Source organism: Colletotrichum truncatum (genome assembly GCF_014235925.2).
Source record: "Colletotrichum truncatum strain CMES1059 chromosome Unknown Contig_0001, whole genome shotgun sequence".
Classification (NCBI taxonomy): domain Eukaryota; kingdom Fungi; phylum Ascomycota; class Sordariomycetes; order Glomerellales; family Glomerellaceae; genus Colletotrichum; species Colletotrichum truncatum.
In genome coordinates this window covers 6,040,185-6,058,204 of record NW_027222398.1, presented here as the reverse complement: position 1 = coordinate 6,058,204, position 18,020 = coordinate 6,040,185, and the positions used below count along the sequence as shown (strand labels likewise).

General features: G+C 52.8%; 5 protein-coding genes across 5 annotated transcripts; 4 read left to right on the top strand and 1 right to left on the bottom strand.

Annotated features, from left to right (window-relative positions):
- Positions 1 to 352: 352 nt before the first annotated feature.
- Positions 353 to 4,522, top strand: CTRU02_201686 (ulp1 protease family protein; the record flags this gene model as incomplete). Its single annotated transcript, XM_036729809.2, has 5 exons — positions 353 to 687; positions 742 to 801; positions 859 to 895; positions 948 to 2,086; positions 2,140 to 4,522. 5 exons carry the CDS (start codon positions 353 to 355, stop codon positions 4,520 to 4,522), a joined length of 3,954 nt encoding a protein of 1,317 aa, XP_036578344.2.
- Positions 4,523 to 4,937: 415 nt separating this feature from the next.
- Positions 4,938 to 6,740, bottom strand: CTRU02_201685 (wd repeat domain-containing protein; the record flags this gene model as incomplete). The annotated part of the gene is made up of 1 exon (XM_036729810.1): positions 4,938 to 6,740. One exon carries the CDS (start codon positions 6,738 to 6,740, stop codon positions 4,938 to 4,940), a length of 1,803 nt encoding a protein of 600 aa, XP_036578343.1.
- Positions 6,741 to 7,277: 537 nt separating this feature from the next.
- On the top strand, positions 7,278 to 8,018 carry CTRU02_201684 (proteasome A-type and B-type; the record flags this gene model as incomplete). The annotated part of the gene is made up of 3 exons (XM_036729808.1): positions 7,278 to 7,374; positions 7,482 to 7,731; positions 7,817 to 8,018. 3 exons carry the CDS (start codon positions 7,278 to 7,280, stop codon positions 8,016 to 8,018), a joined length of 549 nt encoding a protein of 182 aa, XP_036578342.1.
- A 3,010-nt stretch (positions 8,019 to 11,028) lies between these two features.
- CTRU02_201683 (ATP-dependent RNA helicase DED1-like protein 1) lies at positions 11,029 to 13,181 on the top strand (the record flags this gene model as incomplete). The annotated part of the gene is made up of 2 exons (XM_070203905.1): positions 11,029 to 11,189; positions 11,273 to 13,181. 2 exons carry the CDS (start codon positions 11,029 to 11,031, stop codon positions 13,179 to 13,181), a joined length of 2,070 nt encoding a protein of 689 aa, XP_070062487.1.
- A 1,895-nt stretch (positions 13,182 to 15,076) lies between these two features.
- Positions 15,077 to 17,174, top strand: CTRU02_201682 (ino80 chromatin remodeling complex; the record flags this gene model as incomplete). The annotated part of the gene is made up of 2 exons (XM_036729806.1): positions 15,077 to 15,593; positions 15,649 to 17,174. 2 exons carry the CDS (start codon positions 15,077 to 15,079, stop codon positions 17,172 to 17,174), a joined length of 2,043 nt encoding a protein of 680 aa, XP_036578340.1.
- Between the last annotated feature and the right edge of the window lie 846 nt (positions 17,175 to 18,020).

The window sequence follows — 18,020 nt, the reverse complement described above, 5'->3', positions numbered from 1 at the left end:
TGGCACTTTTATAATCCCTGCTATCTTTGCGTGGATTGTGTCGGGGATCAATCGGCTGGGAGTGAGGGACGATTTCAAATGATATCGCCATTGCCTCACAGTGGGTGGCGCGCCCCGACACGCTGGTTTAATGGAGTGGATCCCCAAAGCTGTCACGCGCACAGGCCATTGGCAAGGCTACCAATCCGCTGTTGCCAGAGCGCGCCAGTGCCCCTCTCACCAGCGAATCCAACCACAGGGTACTCCGTATAGCGTGCTGCCCATCAATGTGGTCCCCAAATTTTTGACGAGCACTTGCAGGGCAAGCAGCCTTTTTGCCTGCGTGAACCCCACCACTAACCGACTCTCATGAATGAAGCAGGAGCACGGGACGACACCGCCTGTTAACGAAACGCCTTCTTCTCTCCAAGTCTCGCCGCAGTCCTGCGATGAAACGGCCCAAAAGTACGCCGCCTCCCCGTCATCCTCGTCGTACTCGTCCACTCCTAGTTCGATCCCGCTATCGCCGTCTCTTGCTCCTGAAGACACGAGATTAGCATTCCCCAAAGCTCGGGAGCTAGTTCGCGAAAAGACTGCGCATGAGGCAGGGAAAGAATTTGAAACCGAGGAGAGTGGCAAGCGGGCCAGCGTGGACAGTGTCCCTGTTTCCTCTGGGAAACAGGCATTCCCAAGAACAAAGGGGATAACGTACGTGCTTCCGCAAGACCTGCCACAGGCGAATGCGACTAACCCAGGTCATAGGGCCGAGGAACTTCGAAACCGATATTACGATCCTGGCAGCCATTCATTTCCTTCATACGGGTACTTTGCGACTCAGCGCGATGCTACAAAACATGTCACTGACGGTTGATCTGGCAGGAATCCGAAGGACGGAGTCCCCATTCGAGACCCAATGGTAAGGTCCTCGGGGAAAGGAGATAAAGAAGGCTAAACTAATGCTGGAATAGGTCGGGTCCAGGTTGAAAACACTTCTGGGCGGCATTAACCCCAGTGTCAATACCATCAACCCCAAAGAATCTGATGGCCAGAAAAAGAGATGTTCCCGTCCTATAACGACGCCTGCCGAACCCACGAGATCTGCAAAACGCCAGAAGATCGAAGACAGTGCACCATGTATCGCGCAATCAACACCAAAGCGCCTCCCTTCTCAGTCTCCTTCGCCACGAAAGCCTTCGGTGAGAGCTTCTTCGGTGGTAGACTTAACAGAGTCTCAGAAATCTGGAGATGTAGAGATCGCCAGCAACCGTTCAAACTATGAGTCAGGGTTCACGGCCGTTGAAGAATACCGAAATGTAGATAAATCCAACAGCGCCGGTATTAGGATCAAGCGACCACGCCGTCGAAGGGTAGTTATGAGTCAGCAGTCTACGTCGCCGGAGAACGACTCGTCTGGTGAAGACGATCTTGGAAAAGACGAGCCACCAAACAAAAAACAGGCTAAGGGGCAACCCAAGAGTGGCCCCAAGTCTGCAGCTAAACGAACGATTCTTGCGAAACACCCAAGGAGAACCCCTGAAGGAATATCAGACAGCGAAATTGAGAAACTTGATGAACTCGCACTCGAGTCCGTGGACGCGAAGAGACGTCAGCGCGCTGAAGCCGAAGATATCTCGGGCGATGAGGACACGCTGACCCCGATCACCCCAGGTAGTCGTCGAGCGCGCGCAGATATCTCGCCAGTGTACTTCTCCAGCAAGAAACGCAAGGTCGACAAACCGATATTCAGGTTGAAGCGGGCGGTTTCGGGAAAACACAGGTTAACCATTACTGACTTGCCAGTTGAAGATCAACCAATACTGCAAGTGGACGATGATGCCAAACATCTCGTTGCAGTTGATGGCAAGGGTGAAAAACGTCTTGACTATCATTGGCTTGATGTGAAATTAAATTTTTGCACCAAAGTCCAACACACTGCAGGGACGGTTCCGTTAGCAGCGATCTCGAGACCTGCAGGGGGGACTGCTTCTCCCCTCTTGGTCTTGGAATTTGCTGAGGCTAACGATGCTCTTCGTTTTGCAAATTGGGTCGAAGAGAAGTCAGCGAGCTGGGGAAACCGTTTAAAAATCATATGTGAGCCAGAAGACAGGTATGTTGACCACGGTACATGTTCTCAAGTGACGGGCACTAACAAAGCACCAGTGATCAACTGCAGAAAATCTTCAAGAACCAATGGAATATCGCGACTAATTATAAGCCGATGCCGTCACTAGAGCCGGGCAGCGGGAAGTATTCATCAGTCGAAGACTCTAGCAAAACTGATAGCGTGGAGCAGTCTGTGGCACAGAGTGGTTCCCGACCGACTCCACAACAAAATACCCCATATCGGCCATCTCATTCATTGAGAAGCAGCATGAATACTGAGGCTCCAAAATCAGCACCAAGTTCATCCACTAGAACATCGTCTTATTTTGTGTTGAGCGATGAGAAAGACGCCCGTCTTGAAACCAGACAGACCAGGGCACTTCCTCCAAGGCAGTCAAAGGACGCGGCAACTCGGCACACGTTGGACCCCAGGTCTAGCATTCTATCACCGCGGTCACCGAGTCCAGTGCCCTGGATGGAACAAAATCCCGACTGGGCAAATATATGGGACGACAGGCCCTTGATTTTTCCGGCCGTTGGTAAAAACAGAGCGTCTGTCTACAGGGACGATATGGCCAGACTTGAAGAGGGGCAATTCATGAATGATAACCTTATCGGCTTCTACTCGCGCTACCTTCAAATCAAATTGGAACAAGAAAACAATCAGATGGCCGATAGGATCTACTTTATGAATACCTACTTCTACCCAAGGTTGACCGAGAAAGCGGGTCGAAGTATCAACTACGACGGCGTCAAAACATGGACGGCGAAGGTTGACCTCTTCTCTTACGACTACATCATTGTTCCTGTCAATGAGCAGGCGCACTGGTATCTTGCAATTATCTGCCATCCGTCCAAGCTCATCAAATCCGAGAAAGCTGACGCAGAGAGAATTGATGAGGCATCCTCTCAGCAGCCACAAAAAGAGGGTCTAGTTTCTGCAGTTGGGGAACAAGTGCAACAAATGAGTTTAGACGACACGAATTCAGCAGATGACCCGAGATCCAAAGAGAACGAACCTAACCTTTCCGTCAAGTCACACACGCCTCGGAAAACTGCGGGGGCACTGTCTCGTAAGAAGGACCCCTCCGAGGCAAGAGTCATTACACTTGATTCTCTCGGTGTCGGACATTCAGCGACCTGCGGCAACCTGAAAGAGTACCTTGTACGTGAGGCAAAGGACAAGAAGAAGATGGATATCGAGCCTCCGGCACAGTTCGGCATGACTGCGAAAGGCATCCCGGAACAACTTGATCACGCAAGCTGTGGCGCATTTCTGCTTGGCTATCTACGAGAATTTCTGAAGAACCCAGACCACGTAGTCAGTCTGTTGGTACGGAAGGAAAAGGTGGACTGGCCTATCACATCGCTTGAGATGCGTGGTGAGCTACGCAACATCATCATTGAGCAGCGGAAAGAACAAAACCAACGGTTATCCTTGGAGAAGAAGGCTAAGCGAAAATCCAATAATCAGTCGCGCATCGTAAGCAAATCACCAGAGAAGGAACCGAGCGGCGAGCCGGCGACCCCGAGCACACCTATGCCACTTAGTGATGCGCCCAAGAATCCGTCTTCCACTGTCAAAGGCTCACCTGGGGCTGCTTCACATCATCGTGCCAGCCCACCTGCGGAAGAGGCAATGAATAAAGAAGTGGCTTCCACTGACAGAGCCGAACCAATCGAGCCATCCGATATTCCTCTCGTTCCAACGACCACCAAGAGCAACGAGTTACCGCAGCCTACCAGATCAGCCTCTACCCCAAGGGTCAAAACACCGCCTCCTTCACAGCCGCAAGACCACGCAACATCTCCGTTGAGAACAAGCCCGCGTAACAGGAAACGCAAGACCAGTGATAGTGCCATCAAGACACCACAACCTAAAGGCGTGATTCTTTCGTCTCCACCTTTAGCCAGGTTGACTAGCGAAAGGAGGCAGACTTCCAACGGTCTTGAAACAGGCCCCACTACAAGCGGGGGACTCCGGAGCCGGGTAGCCTCATCATCTAAGCCAACATCTATCCCTTCGGAGAGATCTATCGCCATTGAAACTGATAGAAGCTTGTCGCCTTCCCAGCAGATCTTGAGTGAACTGCGAGATTCGCCTTCCAAATCAAATCAAGCACAAAGATCAGCGTCGAATGAGGCCAAGAGCCACATTCAAAGTCATCAAAGAAAAGAGAAAATTGGCGGAGAGCCCCTTAACAAGCCAGCTCCCCTCACTTTGACGGAAGGCAACACAGAGACAAGCCCCCATTTTCCAACAGAACCGTCAACGCGGACCAAATCCTCACCTACTTCGGCGGCGAAGCCACGGCAACTGAGCGTTGAGGAGACTTATGGGCTCAGATCAAAATTTGAGGATAATGGAGGCCCTCACGAAGCATCCGGGGTCAAAACCCACAAACATCGACAGCCTGTAACTGTGGATCTCACCGACTAAGCTAATGTGCTTAACGATACCCCAGTTGTTGACCGTGGCCAACAGGTAACCGAAGAGAAATTTGTTGAAGAACGCGTTATGAATATTGGGAGGCAGTTGGGTGTCTGGTAGCCGGTCAACCCAATCTGATTTGTCCCATTCTGTTGACTGATTGATTGGCGAGGCGTTGTTCAGTTGGCTTAGTATTGTACCATCCATAGCATAGCCTGGCATTCCATACCCATAGACTTATAGCATGGCGTCCTTGGCGGTTAATGAAGAAATAAAAGAAAGATCTTGAAAAGTGGCTGCAATTTTTGGGGCCATGACGGAGAGTAGAGGCTCATCTCGTAGATCATACATTGTGGTACAAGATCCTCTATGTGTGCTTCCCAGCAATGTCCCTCTCTCCTAGTGAGGTAACACTTCTATACTTTTACTCGCTTTCCAAATCAGATGCATCATTATGGTTGCCGTTCACCTCTGGCTTTTTCAACACTCTTGGCACCTCAAACACGTATCCACCGTTTTTACCCTTGCCTTTCCGCATCTGCCACCTGCCAAACCTGTGCTCCTTACCCACTGCCGCAACAACGCAAATCCCATCCTGCCCGCGTTCACCGCGCTCAAAGATGGCAATGTCGTTAATCACACCCTTCAGACCGCCAGCGAAATCCGCTGACTTACCGTTAGGCGCAGCTTTTGAGGCTTGATCAGCCTCTGATGTAAGAACACCAGCCTCTTCAATCTTTCTCTTGTCCTCGCTTAGCCGCCACACTCTTATGCAGCCGTCCCAACTTCCACTAAGAATAACGTCTGAGTAAGGAATAGTCTTGAGTGCCGTGATCCACCTTGGTTGGGGCGGAGGCACGATGCTCGAGTCTGGGTTCTGATCCGCCGAGACTTCATCAGGGCGGAGGGGTTCTTCCAGGCCGTGGGCCATGGGAAGGATGTGGACTGGCTTCTTCTTTGTCACGCTCCAGAGGGCGAGTGAGCCGTTGTCGCTACCAGTGACGAAGAGTTCGTCATCAATCATGGCGACGCGGTCCATGCTGCCCTCGTGAGGGAGCGAACGCGGGTCGACGTCAGGACGGGACTTCTTGTCTACGGCACCACCGCGGAAAACAAGCTGTGTTTCCTCTGCAACTTTCCACAGACGTGCTGTACGATCACGTGCACCCACACTGACGCAACGCTCCTGGGCGAGGGCGTCGATGTCGACAATCTCATCTTGGTGGCCGAACAATGTCTCGATGTAGGCGAGCTCATCTAAACTCCAGACTTTAACAGTACGGTCCTTTGAGCATGAGTAGAGCTGGTTCGTGCCACGGCGGAAAGCAAGGCCGGTGACAGCATCGCGGTGGTGCGTAAAGACACGGATAGGTTTAAGGGTCTCGGCATCATAGATGATGAGCCTGCGGTCTTCGCCGCCGGTGACAACGTACTTGCCGTCGGGCGAGGCAGCAACGCAGAGGATCTTCTCAACGTGGCGCTGGAACGATTTGTTGTTGGCGGCATTCGTGTTGCCCCTCAACCAGGTCTGCAACTCAGGCCGCTTGCGCGGCGGCGCAGGCGGCTTCTTGGGCTTCTTGCGCGTGGTCTGGGGGAACTGGTTCTGTGGCAGATCTTGTATCCTCCACTTGTGAACGTACATGTCCTTGGTCGTAGTGTAGGCGTAGGGGAAGTTAACGGCGACGGAGGTAAAGGTCTCGGTGTTATTGCGGAAGAAAGATGAGGTCGCACGATCGAAGGCAAGTTCAGAGGCAAGCTGACGGTAGACTTTGCCTTTAGACTCGGCCACATCCTCTTGTAAGCGCTCGTTGATCAAATCGCGATCAATCTCGGCGGCATCGAAGCCTGCCTCGTCCACTTGCTGCTTCACATTCTCGAGGTACTGCTCTGCAAGTCTCAACCGGCGTTCTGCAGCAGTCTCGCCGGGGACGTCATCCTCGTCTTCCGAGCCATTGCCCTCTTCTGACTCGGCGCTGACTATGCTCTCATCATCAGAATCGCTACCCGAGATCGATTCGTCGTCGTCGTCACGCTCAATTCGCTTCTTAGAGGCAGGTGTTGCTGATTTTGCGCCAGTCGTGCTACTGTTTTTCCCTTTGCCAGCGGCTGCTCTTGGAGGGGCCCGGTTCGCGGTCTTGGGGGCTGCAATTCGCTTCTTAGGGGCCTCGGGAGCGGCCGTCCTTTTCCTCTTTTTGTTCGATCCGGGGATTGTGAAAAAGGAGGACATTTTGGGCACACGGCAGGTGACCTTCTGGGGGTATCTGGGCGAAATGTCCTGTCCCGCCTGGCTCTCTCGGTGAACTTTTTTTTTAGGTGGGCATCCTCACAGAAAAAAAAAGTTCTGGATGGGTACGTATCTCGGAGAATCAGATGTCAGTGTGGGGTTGACGGGCCAATCATATCAGTATTGTCAAGATAGTTTTTCCGGTCGGCAGCGGTCTGATGGGGCAGAATTCGCTAGGCGGGCCTTCCGTTCAGGCTGTAGCTTGACTGCGCGTTCCGGGGGTAGCTCGACGTACGTAGGAGGTAGAAGGCTGACGAGACGACGACTCCATAACTACCTAACGAACAAACAACCCACCTACTATCCAACTTCCCCAACCATCCGGCAGACACAACAACATTATTCAACATGTGAGATGCTCCTAAATCCGATATCTTTTGGTTTAGAAAGCGGTGACTAATCTGAATTGCGTTCGGCAGGGAGGTGTTACTTGGTATCACGGGCAAGGACTTCACCATCATTGCAGCTTCCAAAGCTGCCATGCGGGGCGCGACAGTCCTTAAGGCCGCTGACGATAAGACGAGAAGCCTCAACAAGCACACACTGATTGCGTACTCTGGCGAGGCGGGCGATACTGGTCAGTAACCGACCTCTATCTTTGCCCCACAGAGCTTCCCCTCCTACCTTCCTGTGGTCCTTGGCGCCATAATGTAGGATGCTAACTTGAGCTCTGACGGAATTTAGTGCAATTCGCCGACTACATCCAAGCAAACTCCCAGCTCTACTCGATGCGTAACGAGACGGACCTCTCCCCTTCTGGCCTTGCCAACTTCGTCCGCGGCGAGCTCGCTTCAAGCTTGCGCTCGCGCAAGCCGTACAACGTCAACCTGCTCCTGGGCGGCGTCGACCCTATCACACAGAAGCCAGCATTGTACTGGCTGGACTACCTCGCGTCTCTGGCGCCCTTGCCATATGCCGCTCACGGCTACGCACAGTACGTCGGTCCAGAGCTCCTCCCTCTGGTGCAGTCATCGGAGGGGCGGGGGAGCTATAAGCAGAAGCTAACTGGTGGATGATAGATACTACTGCCTGTCGATTCTCGACAAACATCACCACCCCGATATTACTCTCGGCCAAGGCATCAAAATTCTGAACATGTGCACGGATGAGCTCAAGAGACGGTTACCAATTGACTTCAAGGGCATGACGGTCAAGGCTGTCACCAAGGACGGCATCGTGGACATAGAATTCGACGACGACAAGGTGGTAAAGAGTGCTTGAGGAAGCGCGGATGGCGAATAAATGGAAACGGACCTCTTTTGATGAAAGTGCAGGGAGCACCAAGGAGTTTGCCAGCAACAACTGTACTACTAGATCGGGCTGGTAATTGAAAAAGACATTGATACTACCACCAGAAGTGGTCTGGGGAGCTTTACAGAGCCGTCACAAGTAATGTCCAATCGGGTTTATTAGTGAGGCAGCCGGATTGGCAGGAACATACAAGGTCAGGGCCATCAGCACAAGAGCAGATACATTGTTCCAAAATAAAGATTGTGTCACGCCACTCGTTTCTGATTATGAATGCCTTATCCCAACTTCATGTTAACTCAACATGGCAGCGATGCGATTCTCGTTATCTCATCGTTTGAGAGGACTGAGTCGGGGCTTAGGGGCAAGCGGTGAGGTCCCGATTTCGCCGCACAACAGGGATTACGGGCGTTTGAAACGTGAGTTGCCGTACCGAGCCGTCCAATACAGTTATCCTCCATCATCGAACCGTTCGTTGGCCTGTGTATTTCAGGCACAATCCAACAATGTGTTTGGCTTCATCCCATCTTCTCGGGCGTCGCAAAGAATTGAGAGAAAGAGCGGCAGCCGACATGTGGGCCAAATTATAAGGTGCAATAAAGTACCAGACTGGAGATTGACTCGCCTCCCCCTGCAATCCCTTGTGTGAGGGCGACTGATGTTTCTTCTAGCGCGAAGCTGACTAGTACGAAAGTATACGCATGTTTCTTTATTGGCTGCAACGGCGACTCGGCAGCTCCGATGAATCAGACAATGAATTGCAGTGGTCGGGAATCCCAAGGTGCAACGTTGTTATGCTTTACAACCCTAGCTGAAGAGGATTACTTGCCTTAGGTTGTGCAGGGAAATATTTCAACGGGTCGGTTGCAAGAGTGGAGGATGCTAGAGGACCCCGCGGTGCGAGTGCCTAAAAATGACGTAGGTAAGATTGTTCAGTCTTTACTATGCTTTGGCGAGCGACGCAGAGTTTTATGTGACGAGGGGGATATCGCTCTGGCTCATTCCACTGGAATTGTGTTTCTCGGCAGTAAGCCAGCCCAGTTGTCTACATTATTTGGTATGGTACCCCGAGCAGGTTTCAGCGTTCCAGTTGTTACAGGGCGAACATCCGAAGGCTTTTGGCTGTAGTGGGGGGGTGCGCCCTCTCACAACCAAATATCTGTTATCGGACAAGGAATTATTGGTAAGTGGGAAGAAAGCCAAGCATTCGCTAGTCGCTGCTGATGGATTATATCAGGAAAGAGAAGTAGAGGAAGAAAAGAAAAACTACGACATTCCTGCCTTGACCCCGCTAGAATGATAATTCGTACCAAATTCTCCAAATGAGGCAGAAGCGCCTGTAGGATTGATGTCCACTTACTCCTCCTGCAGACCATGGGAGAGGCACAACACAACAGATTTTCACTTCTTAGATGCCAGTACGGAGTAGGTGTGATGAGCTTCGGGGTTGACAACATGTAGTATCCTCGGGCCCTTTCATTGTACTCAGTAGACTATACTAGAAAGGTATCTCCTTCCTCAAATTCGCCACTTCAGCCACTACCCCCCCCCCCCCCTCCCCCCATTGTCGACTTCATTGCGGGGGCTCCCTGCAACCCCGAACTTCATCTTTTGTTCCTCGCTCCCGCCCAGCCTAGCCCCTGCCACCCAACTTTCCCTTGATCTAACAAGGTCACTACCAACCTCTTATCTCATTCATCTTGCTGCCAGTCCCCCTAAAACATTTTGAGAATTACGCCTGTCTTGTGCAAAAACTTTTCCATTCAGGTGCATCATTGATATTGATAAATCCCGTTATAATATCTTTTCTTGGGCTGAACGCACGAGCCGGCTAAACCTGGTATCGTCGAAATACGGATACCTCACTCTAGATTCATGCGCGAGCCGTATCGACGTGACGTTTAGGTCGATAAGACATCACTAAGGTACAGTGCCTTTCTTCCCAGGTACGTATGCTAGGTACGTACCTATGCCTCGGTGTCTCCTTCAACCTTCCAGCATTCCGTGAAAACACCGTTCTTAGATTGGTTCCGCTCCCATAAGCCCAAAGAAAGCGGGAAGGGGAGGAAGAAAGAAAGGGAAAAAGATTTTTATGGCCGTTGGTTGGGGGTGGCAGCTTGGCCCGTCACCTCACATGTCATCATTCCCTTCCCACATCACAGAAAACAGGCACATGCTGCTAGAAGGTGGCCAATCCGGTCTCTTGCTTACCCACTCATTGGCGGCGGGCTTTTAGCGGCTGAGAGCCAGGAGCCTGGAGCCTGAGCGGCGTTCAACACTGGGCGCAGTCGAATGTGGGCAAAAGGTCGCCAGTCCAGGACTGTCAGGCAGGTCCCCCTTGTGGCCTCTCCTCACCGCAGAAGGGAGGAAGGCGCCCCCCAAATTTTTTTTTCTTGGGAGGGTGCAGTGCCAGAGTCACAACACTGCCAACGGAGATAGGGTGCAGGGGTGTCTGGCCTTTTCTGGTGGATTCCGACACAATCTCAAACCAATTTTTTTTTCCCCTACTTCTTGCCTCCGATCTCCAATCCCTTTTCCCTCCCACAACCTCTCCCACAAAACTCTTCCCACATCACAAAAAGGGATCCCATTCTCATCCTCCCCCCCAACACAACTCTCTCCAAAATTTGTTCTCTTGTCTTTCCTTTGAGCATCTTGGGAAATACAAGGCCTAGGAACTAATCAGTGCCCCAGAGCACGAAACGCGCCTGCCTAATAGACGACAGAGACGAACGTTAGGAAGTCACGCTGACTTTCAATTTTCCTTCTCTTTCATCCTTCTTTCGGTTTGCTTGTTTGTTTTCATCACGATAAAACAATCGCGGACCGGTTTCCCTTCATTTTTGATATACTCTCCAATACTTGACAGTCTTTCCGAGAGTAATCAACGACCTATCGAGTTGACTCGCCATTCGAGATACCCTCTTGTCGATACATCCACAACCACAGTTTTTCGACAGACGATCTGATTAAACCATCCATCATGGCTGATCAACTCAACATGTCTGGCCTGAACATTCAGGACCAGCAGAACCAACCGCGCTCCTACATCCCTCCCCACATGCGTAAGGTGAACGGTGGCGGCGGTGGTGGTGGTGGTCCTCCCCCCATGAACGGCGGTTTGAACAACAGCGCCTGGGCTGGGTACGTAAACACTCTTTCGAAGAGGCCTTGTCTTCACTCTTGGCTCTCTCTCCCCTCCTGAATCTAGTCATTAACCAAGGTCATAGCAGAAACCAACCCGTCGACGCCCGTCAGCAAGGTGGCGACTGGCCCGCGATGGGCGCTCCTGGCGCTCCTGGCGGCCCTGGTGGTCCCGGTGGCCCTGGTGGCCCCCCTCCTCAACAGCAGCCCTACCAACCTCGTGGTGGCCGTAACTGGGGTGGTGAGGGTGGTCGTGGTGGCTACAGCGGCGGCTACGGCAACAATGCTGGCGGTGGCGGCCAGCAGGCTCGTGGATCCGGCGATGGTCAGTGGCGCGAGGGCAAGCACATTCCCGGCCCTGCCAACCCTCGTGTTGAGCGTGAGCTTTTCGGAACTGCCGACGACCCGTCCAAGCAGCACACCGGTATCAACTTCGAGAAGTACGATGACATTCCTGTCGAGGCCTCTGGACACGATGTTCCTGAGCCCGTCTTGACCTTCTCCAACCCCCCTCTCGACAACCACCTTATCGGCAACATTGAGATGGCCCGCTACAAGATTCCTACTCCCGTTCAGAAGTACTCAATTCCCATCGTCATGGGCGGCCGCGATCTCATGGCTTGCGCTCAGACTGGTTCCGGAAAGACTGGTGGTTTCCTCTTCCCCATTCTCTCCCAGGCCTTTATCCACGGCCCCTCTGCCATCCCCCCGAACGCCGGTGGTGGTAACTTCGGCCGCCAGCGCAAGGCCTACCCCACCTCTTTGATTCTGGCTCCCACTCGCGAGCTTGTCTCTCAGATTTACGACGAGTCGCGCAAGTTCGCTTACAGATCTTGGGTTCGCCCCTGCGTCGTCTACGGTGGTGCCGACATTGGCTCTCAGCTTCGCCAGATTGAGCGCGGCTGTGACTTGCTTGTTGCTACTCCCGGACGTTTGGTTGACCTTATCGAGCGTGGTCGCATCTCGCTGCAGAACATTAAGTATCTTGTGCTGGATGAGGCCGATCGCATGCTTGACATGGGTTTCGAGCCCCAGATCCGTCGCATTGTCGAGGGTGAAGATATGCCCAACGTCCAGAACCGTCAGACTCTCATGTTCTCGGCTACGTTCCCCCGCGACATCCAGATGCTCGCTCGCGACTTCTTGAAGGACTACGTCTTCCTGTCTGTTGGTCGTGTCGGTTCCACCTCTGAGAACATTACCCAGAAGGTTGAATACGTCGAGGATGTTGACAAGCGCTCTGTGCTCTTGGATATCCTGCACACTCACGGTGCCGGTCTTACGTTGATCTTTGTCGAGACCAAGCGCATGGCTGACTCCCTGTCTGATTTCTTGATCAACCAGAACTTCCCCGCCACTTCCATTCACGGTGATCGTACCCAGCGTGAGCGTGAGCGCGCTCTGGAGTTCTTCCGCAACGGACGCTGCCCTATCCTTGTTGCCACTGCCGTTGCTGCTCGTGGTCTTGATATCCCTAACGTTACTCACGTTGTCAACTATGACTTGCCCACTGACATCGACGACTACGTTCACCGCATCGGTCGTACTGGTCGTGCCGGAAACACCGGTCACTCCACTGCCTTCTTCAACCGCGGCAACCGTGGTGTCGTTCGCGACCTCATCGAGCTTCTCAAGGAGGCCAACCAGGAGGTTCCCAGCTTCCTTGAGACTATTGCTCGCGAGTCTTCCTACGGCGGCGGCGGCCGTGGTGGCCGTGGCGGTCGTCCTCGCGGTGGTGGCTCGGGCGCCAACCGTGATTTCCGCAAATACGGCGGTGGTGGCTTTGGTGGCCCCCCTAGCAACAGCTTCGGCGGCGGCGGTGGTGGCAGCGGCTACGGCGGCGGCGGTGGCTTCAGCGGTCCTCCTGGCGGTGGCTACAGTGGCGGAGGTGGTGGCTACGGCGGCAGCGGTGGCGGCGGTGGTGGTGGTGGTTACGGCGGTGGTGGCTACGGCAACCCCAGTGGCCCTGGCGGTAACTCGTCTTGGTGGTAAACGATTTCCCACTACGATACTGGATGGCTGTGAAAGCGTCAATCTCGCAGCTGTTCGACACGCAGCGTTTACGCCTCGCTGCGGACTTTCGATTTCTTTTTTTTTCCTTTTGTTTTGCGCGCATGGGTCGACATTGTACGCATTCATCGTTTCGTGCTTCTTTGCATTTGGACTTCGACACGGCGGCATGGCCCCGAGAGCCGACGGTATTGCCTCTCATGTTTTCAACGAGAAGCATCATCGGGTGTTCGGGCAGGCATCGGCATCGATAGAGAGCATTTCTTTTTTTGCTGGACCGAAACTCCATGATACCCTTAGACCGACATTGGGAAAAGCTTTCAGAATCGGCAGAGCTGCATGAATAACACCAAGGTGTGGTGTACTGCAGCGTGGCCGGATCTAAGGATACAAGACACGGATCCTGGATCTGCCTACGCATTACGACTATCATGTTTCTGCTTTCTACCAGCGTTTTCCCGAAGGGCATTTTCTCGCTTTTCGATGATAGAAGGGTCATGCATTTCGCCGTGCATACATAGACAAAAGTGGATTTCTCGGTCGTCTGGTTCAACGTCACTACAGGCTTGCCCCATGGGCAAACAGGGCAGGACGGTGACATAGAGGACAAGGCGGCAGCATAGACTGGACTGGTAATGGAAGGATCGGATGGACGGTCGACAGAACGAATAATTTCAAGACGTTTTGAGAGCGGGAACCTAAGGCCCTCCCAGGTACAGATTAGGGATTCACAGGGAGGGGAAACAAAAGTTCTTGCTCTTAATCGGTTAATGGCCACACATGGACGTGGTCTTCAGCTCCGGCAATGGGAAAAATGGATTGCTGGGGGCTGGAGGCATCAGAGACTTCGGTCTTGGGTTCGGGGCGAAGCGGCCGTGCAAGGCCTCCCCAGGTAGACAGCCAGTCTGGACTGAGAAGTCCCAATAAAAACAGATTCTGATATTAACGTTGTTGTGTGCCGAAGTGATCATAGCATATTATAGGCAGCGATGATAATGAAATAGCGACAACAGCATCTTTGATGCAGTGAATCCCTGTAGAAATTAACCAGTTGAAAACAACATGCATGCGATGGCGACACACTAATTCCGGTGATAAGTAGAAACGTGGTCGTTCCAGGCTCGACATATCCAACTATCCTCGAGACACTGTTTGCAACCGCTATGGAAACACAGAAGAGAGAAAGGAGGATGTTTCCAGAACCATACAGGATATCACGTCGGAGACCACTTGCGAAAATATGTCTACGTGATACCTAAGGGCTTCGATCGCTTCGTATCTTACAGACGAACTCTATGGTACTTAAAAGTAACTTTTTTTTCCTAATTAGTGTTTACAGTGCAATGTTGTAAATGTCTCGCCAGTGCTAAATATTCTGAGGTAAAGTCCCCAAGGTGACGAGAATTGAGTGGAGTTGATTCCGGAGAAAGGGCCAGTCTTACCAGGCTGTGGCCCATGGGCAAGGTACGTACAGGACCATCAGGGGGGCCGAACCAGGAATTTTAGTGGTTGGGGACAGCCTGACGCGCTCCCCCAAAATCGTGAGCTCCGTGCTCTGTGTGCTCCCCCGTTGAGTTGGTGGAATCTCAGGATCAGCTGGCCTGGGCGGTGGGCAAAGTCAACCATCTCAGCCTGTCACGGTCAAACTTCATTTCGCCCATCCCACATTCACCCAATTCACCCACTTTCGACCCAATTTCCCTTCATCAAATCCCAACCACCTTGAATGCCGCACGTGTCGATAGTTGCGACCACGACGACCACTTCCGCATTCGTGCTCCCGACTAACGGTGCTGAGCCAATGATCGCGACATTTCCGGCTCTTTTCTGAATCAACTTGCCCTTTCGATCGACCAGCCTCGTCGCACCTCCCTCCCATGGCGCCCGCTTCACCCAGTTCCACTGCGGCCGGCGCCATGTCGGATGCAGAAGGTCCTACCTCTCCTGCTCGCGCCGACGAGGGTAAGTCTTTCGTCTCGCAAGCCATGACTGAGGATGAAGATACCCGCATGATGGATGCGACTCCAGAACCCTCTGAGAAGGCATCAGGTCGTGGCAAAAAGGCCTCACAGTCGAAGGATCAATCATCGCAGGCCATCACTGGCAAGATCAGACATTTGAAAAAGGAGGATGGCGAGCCGCTCTGGCGCAAGGACATCCAATATGACTTCCTCAGGGCCATTTTCGACGACGAAAACGCCGTCTTTACCAACTCTTACGAACCTGAAAAGGGGCCACAGAACTTTGCTGATCTGTACATCGACACCATGTCGCGAAGCAGCAAGACCAGCAAGGTTCTCCGCGACAAGCTGCTTAGTGATCGGGCTGCCGCCAAGGGAATGGCCATGGTCTGTCTCTTGGTCAACATCGGAAGGATGAACACCACGCTCAATTGTCAGCTCCTCCTTGCCGCCTAAAGGGTTTGGGACGAACACTAACTATTTCATAGTCTTTCCCGAGATGCGAGCCCAATTGCGAACGTACCACGCTATCCCTTCCCTCCAGGCCAACCAAGACGCGCATGCCTACAAACAGCTTCAAGATGCCCCCAGACTGAAGTCGATTTTGAAGGGTGGTGCTGAAGATCGCGAGGAACCTACGAGTCTTAACAAGATCAAGTCCCTCGATGTCCCTCGTACGAACCCTGTCAACTTGCTCTTCATAATCTGCCAATCGGCGGCTAAGATTGCTGAACTGCACTTTCCCCCCGGCCGCGAGTTCCACGATCTGGTCATGAAGACCAACCTGACTAGCAAATCCCGTGCCCGTGCTTTCCTCTGGATCATGTGGTTCTACCTCGAATCCGACTTTACTGAAGAGGGTTGCGAGGAGAACCCATTTGGCCCAGGCGTCGATTATGGTGTTGACGTGGCCAACCAGGGGGTTCCTGATTTGGATGAGATGACCCCCGAGGAAGAGGCACAGGAGAACGTTGATACACAGTCGGAGATCGAGTTCGGAGAGGAGAAGCAGAAGATGCGTGCTAAAATTCTCGAGGCGGATCAGGCTTATCTCGCCGACAGCCAGACAAAGCGCGGCTCGAGAACATCACGTATCATGGCCGAGGAGGGACCGGCCATCTTACCTCGCATCCGCCCGTCGAAGCATGAGTCGGATCTGGACAGCACCCGCTCGACACCCCCACCCAGAGCGTTGGGCCGCGGCCTAGGGGGCTCTGTCAGACGTGGAGGTGCGCCTCTCAAGTACCAGATATTCGAGGGCTCCTCACCCGCTGGTCCAGGTCACCATCAAGCTGAGGGCATCGTTGCACGAAAGCCTCGACCCCCAACAGCACACCAGATTGCGGTCGAAAGAAACAGAAACCAAAGAGTTGAGTACATTCTTGACAGAGGCATCCGCAAACAGCATCACAAGGCCAGAAAGCTTAGGCGCCAAGATGGCGCCATCTATCGCGCATACAAACGGATCCAGCAGATGCAGGATCCCTTCGAGGACAGCGAGGGTGAGGATGGCCCGCAGCGACAGCTAATGTCTGGCGGCGATAAGACCGTTGGCGCTTTTCGGGAGAAGGGATTCGGCGGTCTTGTGCTGCTAAGTACGGAGACCGATGACTTTGGAGAAGAAGCAAGCTCCTACGCTGCGGCCTTCCGACGCACCTCGCGGCGCCTGGCCCGGTGGGGCACATACGAAGGTCCTCCACTTGGGGTCATCCCTCCCAGGAAGAAGCAGAAGGCAAACGGTGTCGAAGGGGGTGAAGCCGGCGATATGACACTGGACCTCGATGCCACCAGAGTGACTGGCTCCCCTTCTAGGGAAAATGGCGATCTCAACGGCGACGTAACCCTGGGTGATATCACGATAGGAGATGTTACAATGGACGATGCGGACGACGCCGATAAGACGATTGTTCCGGGGAGCCCGGCTGAGGATGAAGAACTTGACGATATGGACCGGTCTCTGTTGGGTCTTTCCGCTGATCAGGAAGTTGAGGACTCCGCCTCCGATTCCGACTAGACCATTACCGATTTTCTTTACTGTCCACCAAAACTTGGGGGAGCGGGATCGTTCAGACATGACGGTTGACGAAACGTCTCCCCTTTCCCTTCTTCTTGCCATGCGCCATGGTCTGGCGATTATAGATAGAACAGGTGACATCCTTTTCTTTTTTTTTACCCCTTTGCGTTTAGACTTGCGGGCGTCGGAGTTGTATACTAGTAGCACTACAAAAAGTCGGGTGTAGGGGACATACGGCAAATGGGGGTAGGTGGCTTCTTACTGACGCCAGGGAGGGTTATTATGCGGAGCGTCATTTATTTTTTGTTTGTATTCTGTAGTAAGTTTTTTTTATTAGTATTCTAGTTGGCCGCGCTCAGATCACGGCTCGCAAATTTGATGGACATTACAATTACAATGTTGCCTCATGTAATCAAGACATGTATAGGAGGCGGATACAAGTCCGACATGCGAGGTGTTTGAGATTCTCTGGTGATGAAACGTGCTTCTTGCTTCAATTAAACCAGCAACGGGGCTGAAAATATTTACTCGTGTTCAAGGACCAAGTCTGATAATGGCATTACGTGGTTTACGCGGAACGTTGTTTATGCGTTTGCCGTCGTTGACGACGAGTGCCTGCTTCTTCGCTGGTTTGCATGGCTTTCCAATAACGGCGTTTCGTACGACATGTTTGATCCCAACAAAGGGAACACTATAGCAGGAGTACGCAACCCAAAAGCGTAAGTAGAGTCAGCTTGTAGAGTCATGACGAAGGTGGCAACAGCGCCGGTGCTTGCTTGGCCCTCAGAGCCTGGTTTCTGTTACATGGCAGATAGTGAGTGACTCGACACGGTGTGGAATGGGTGA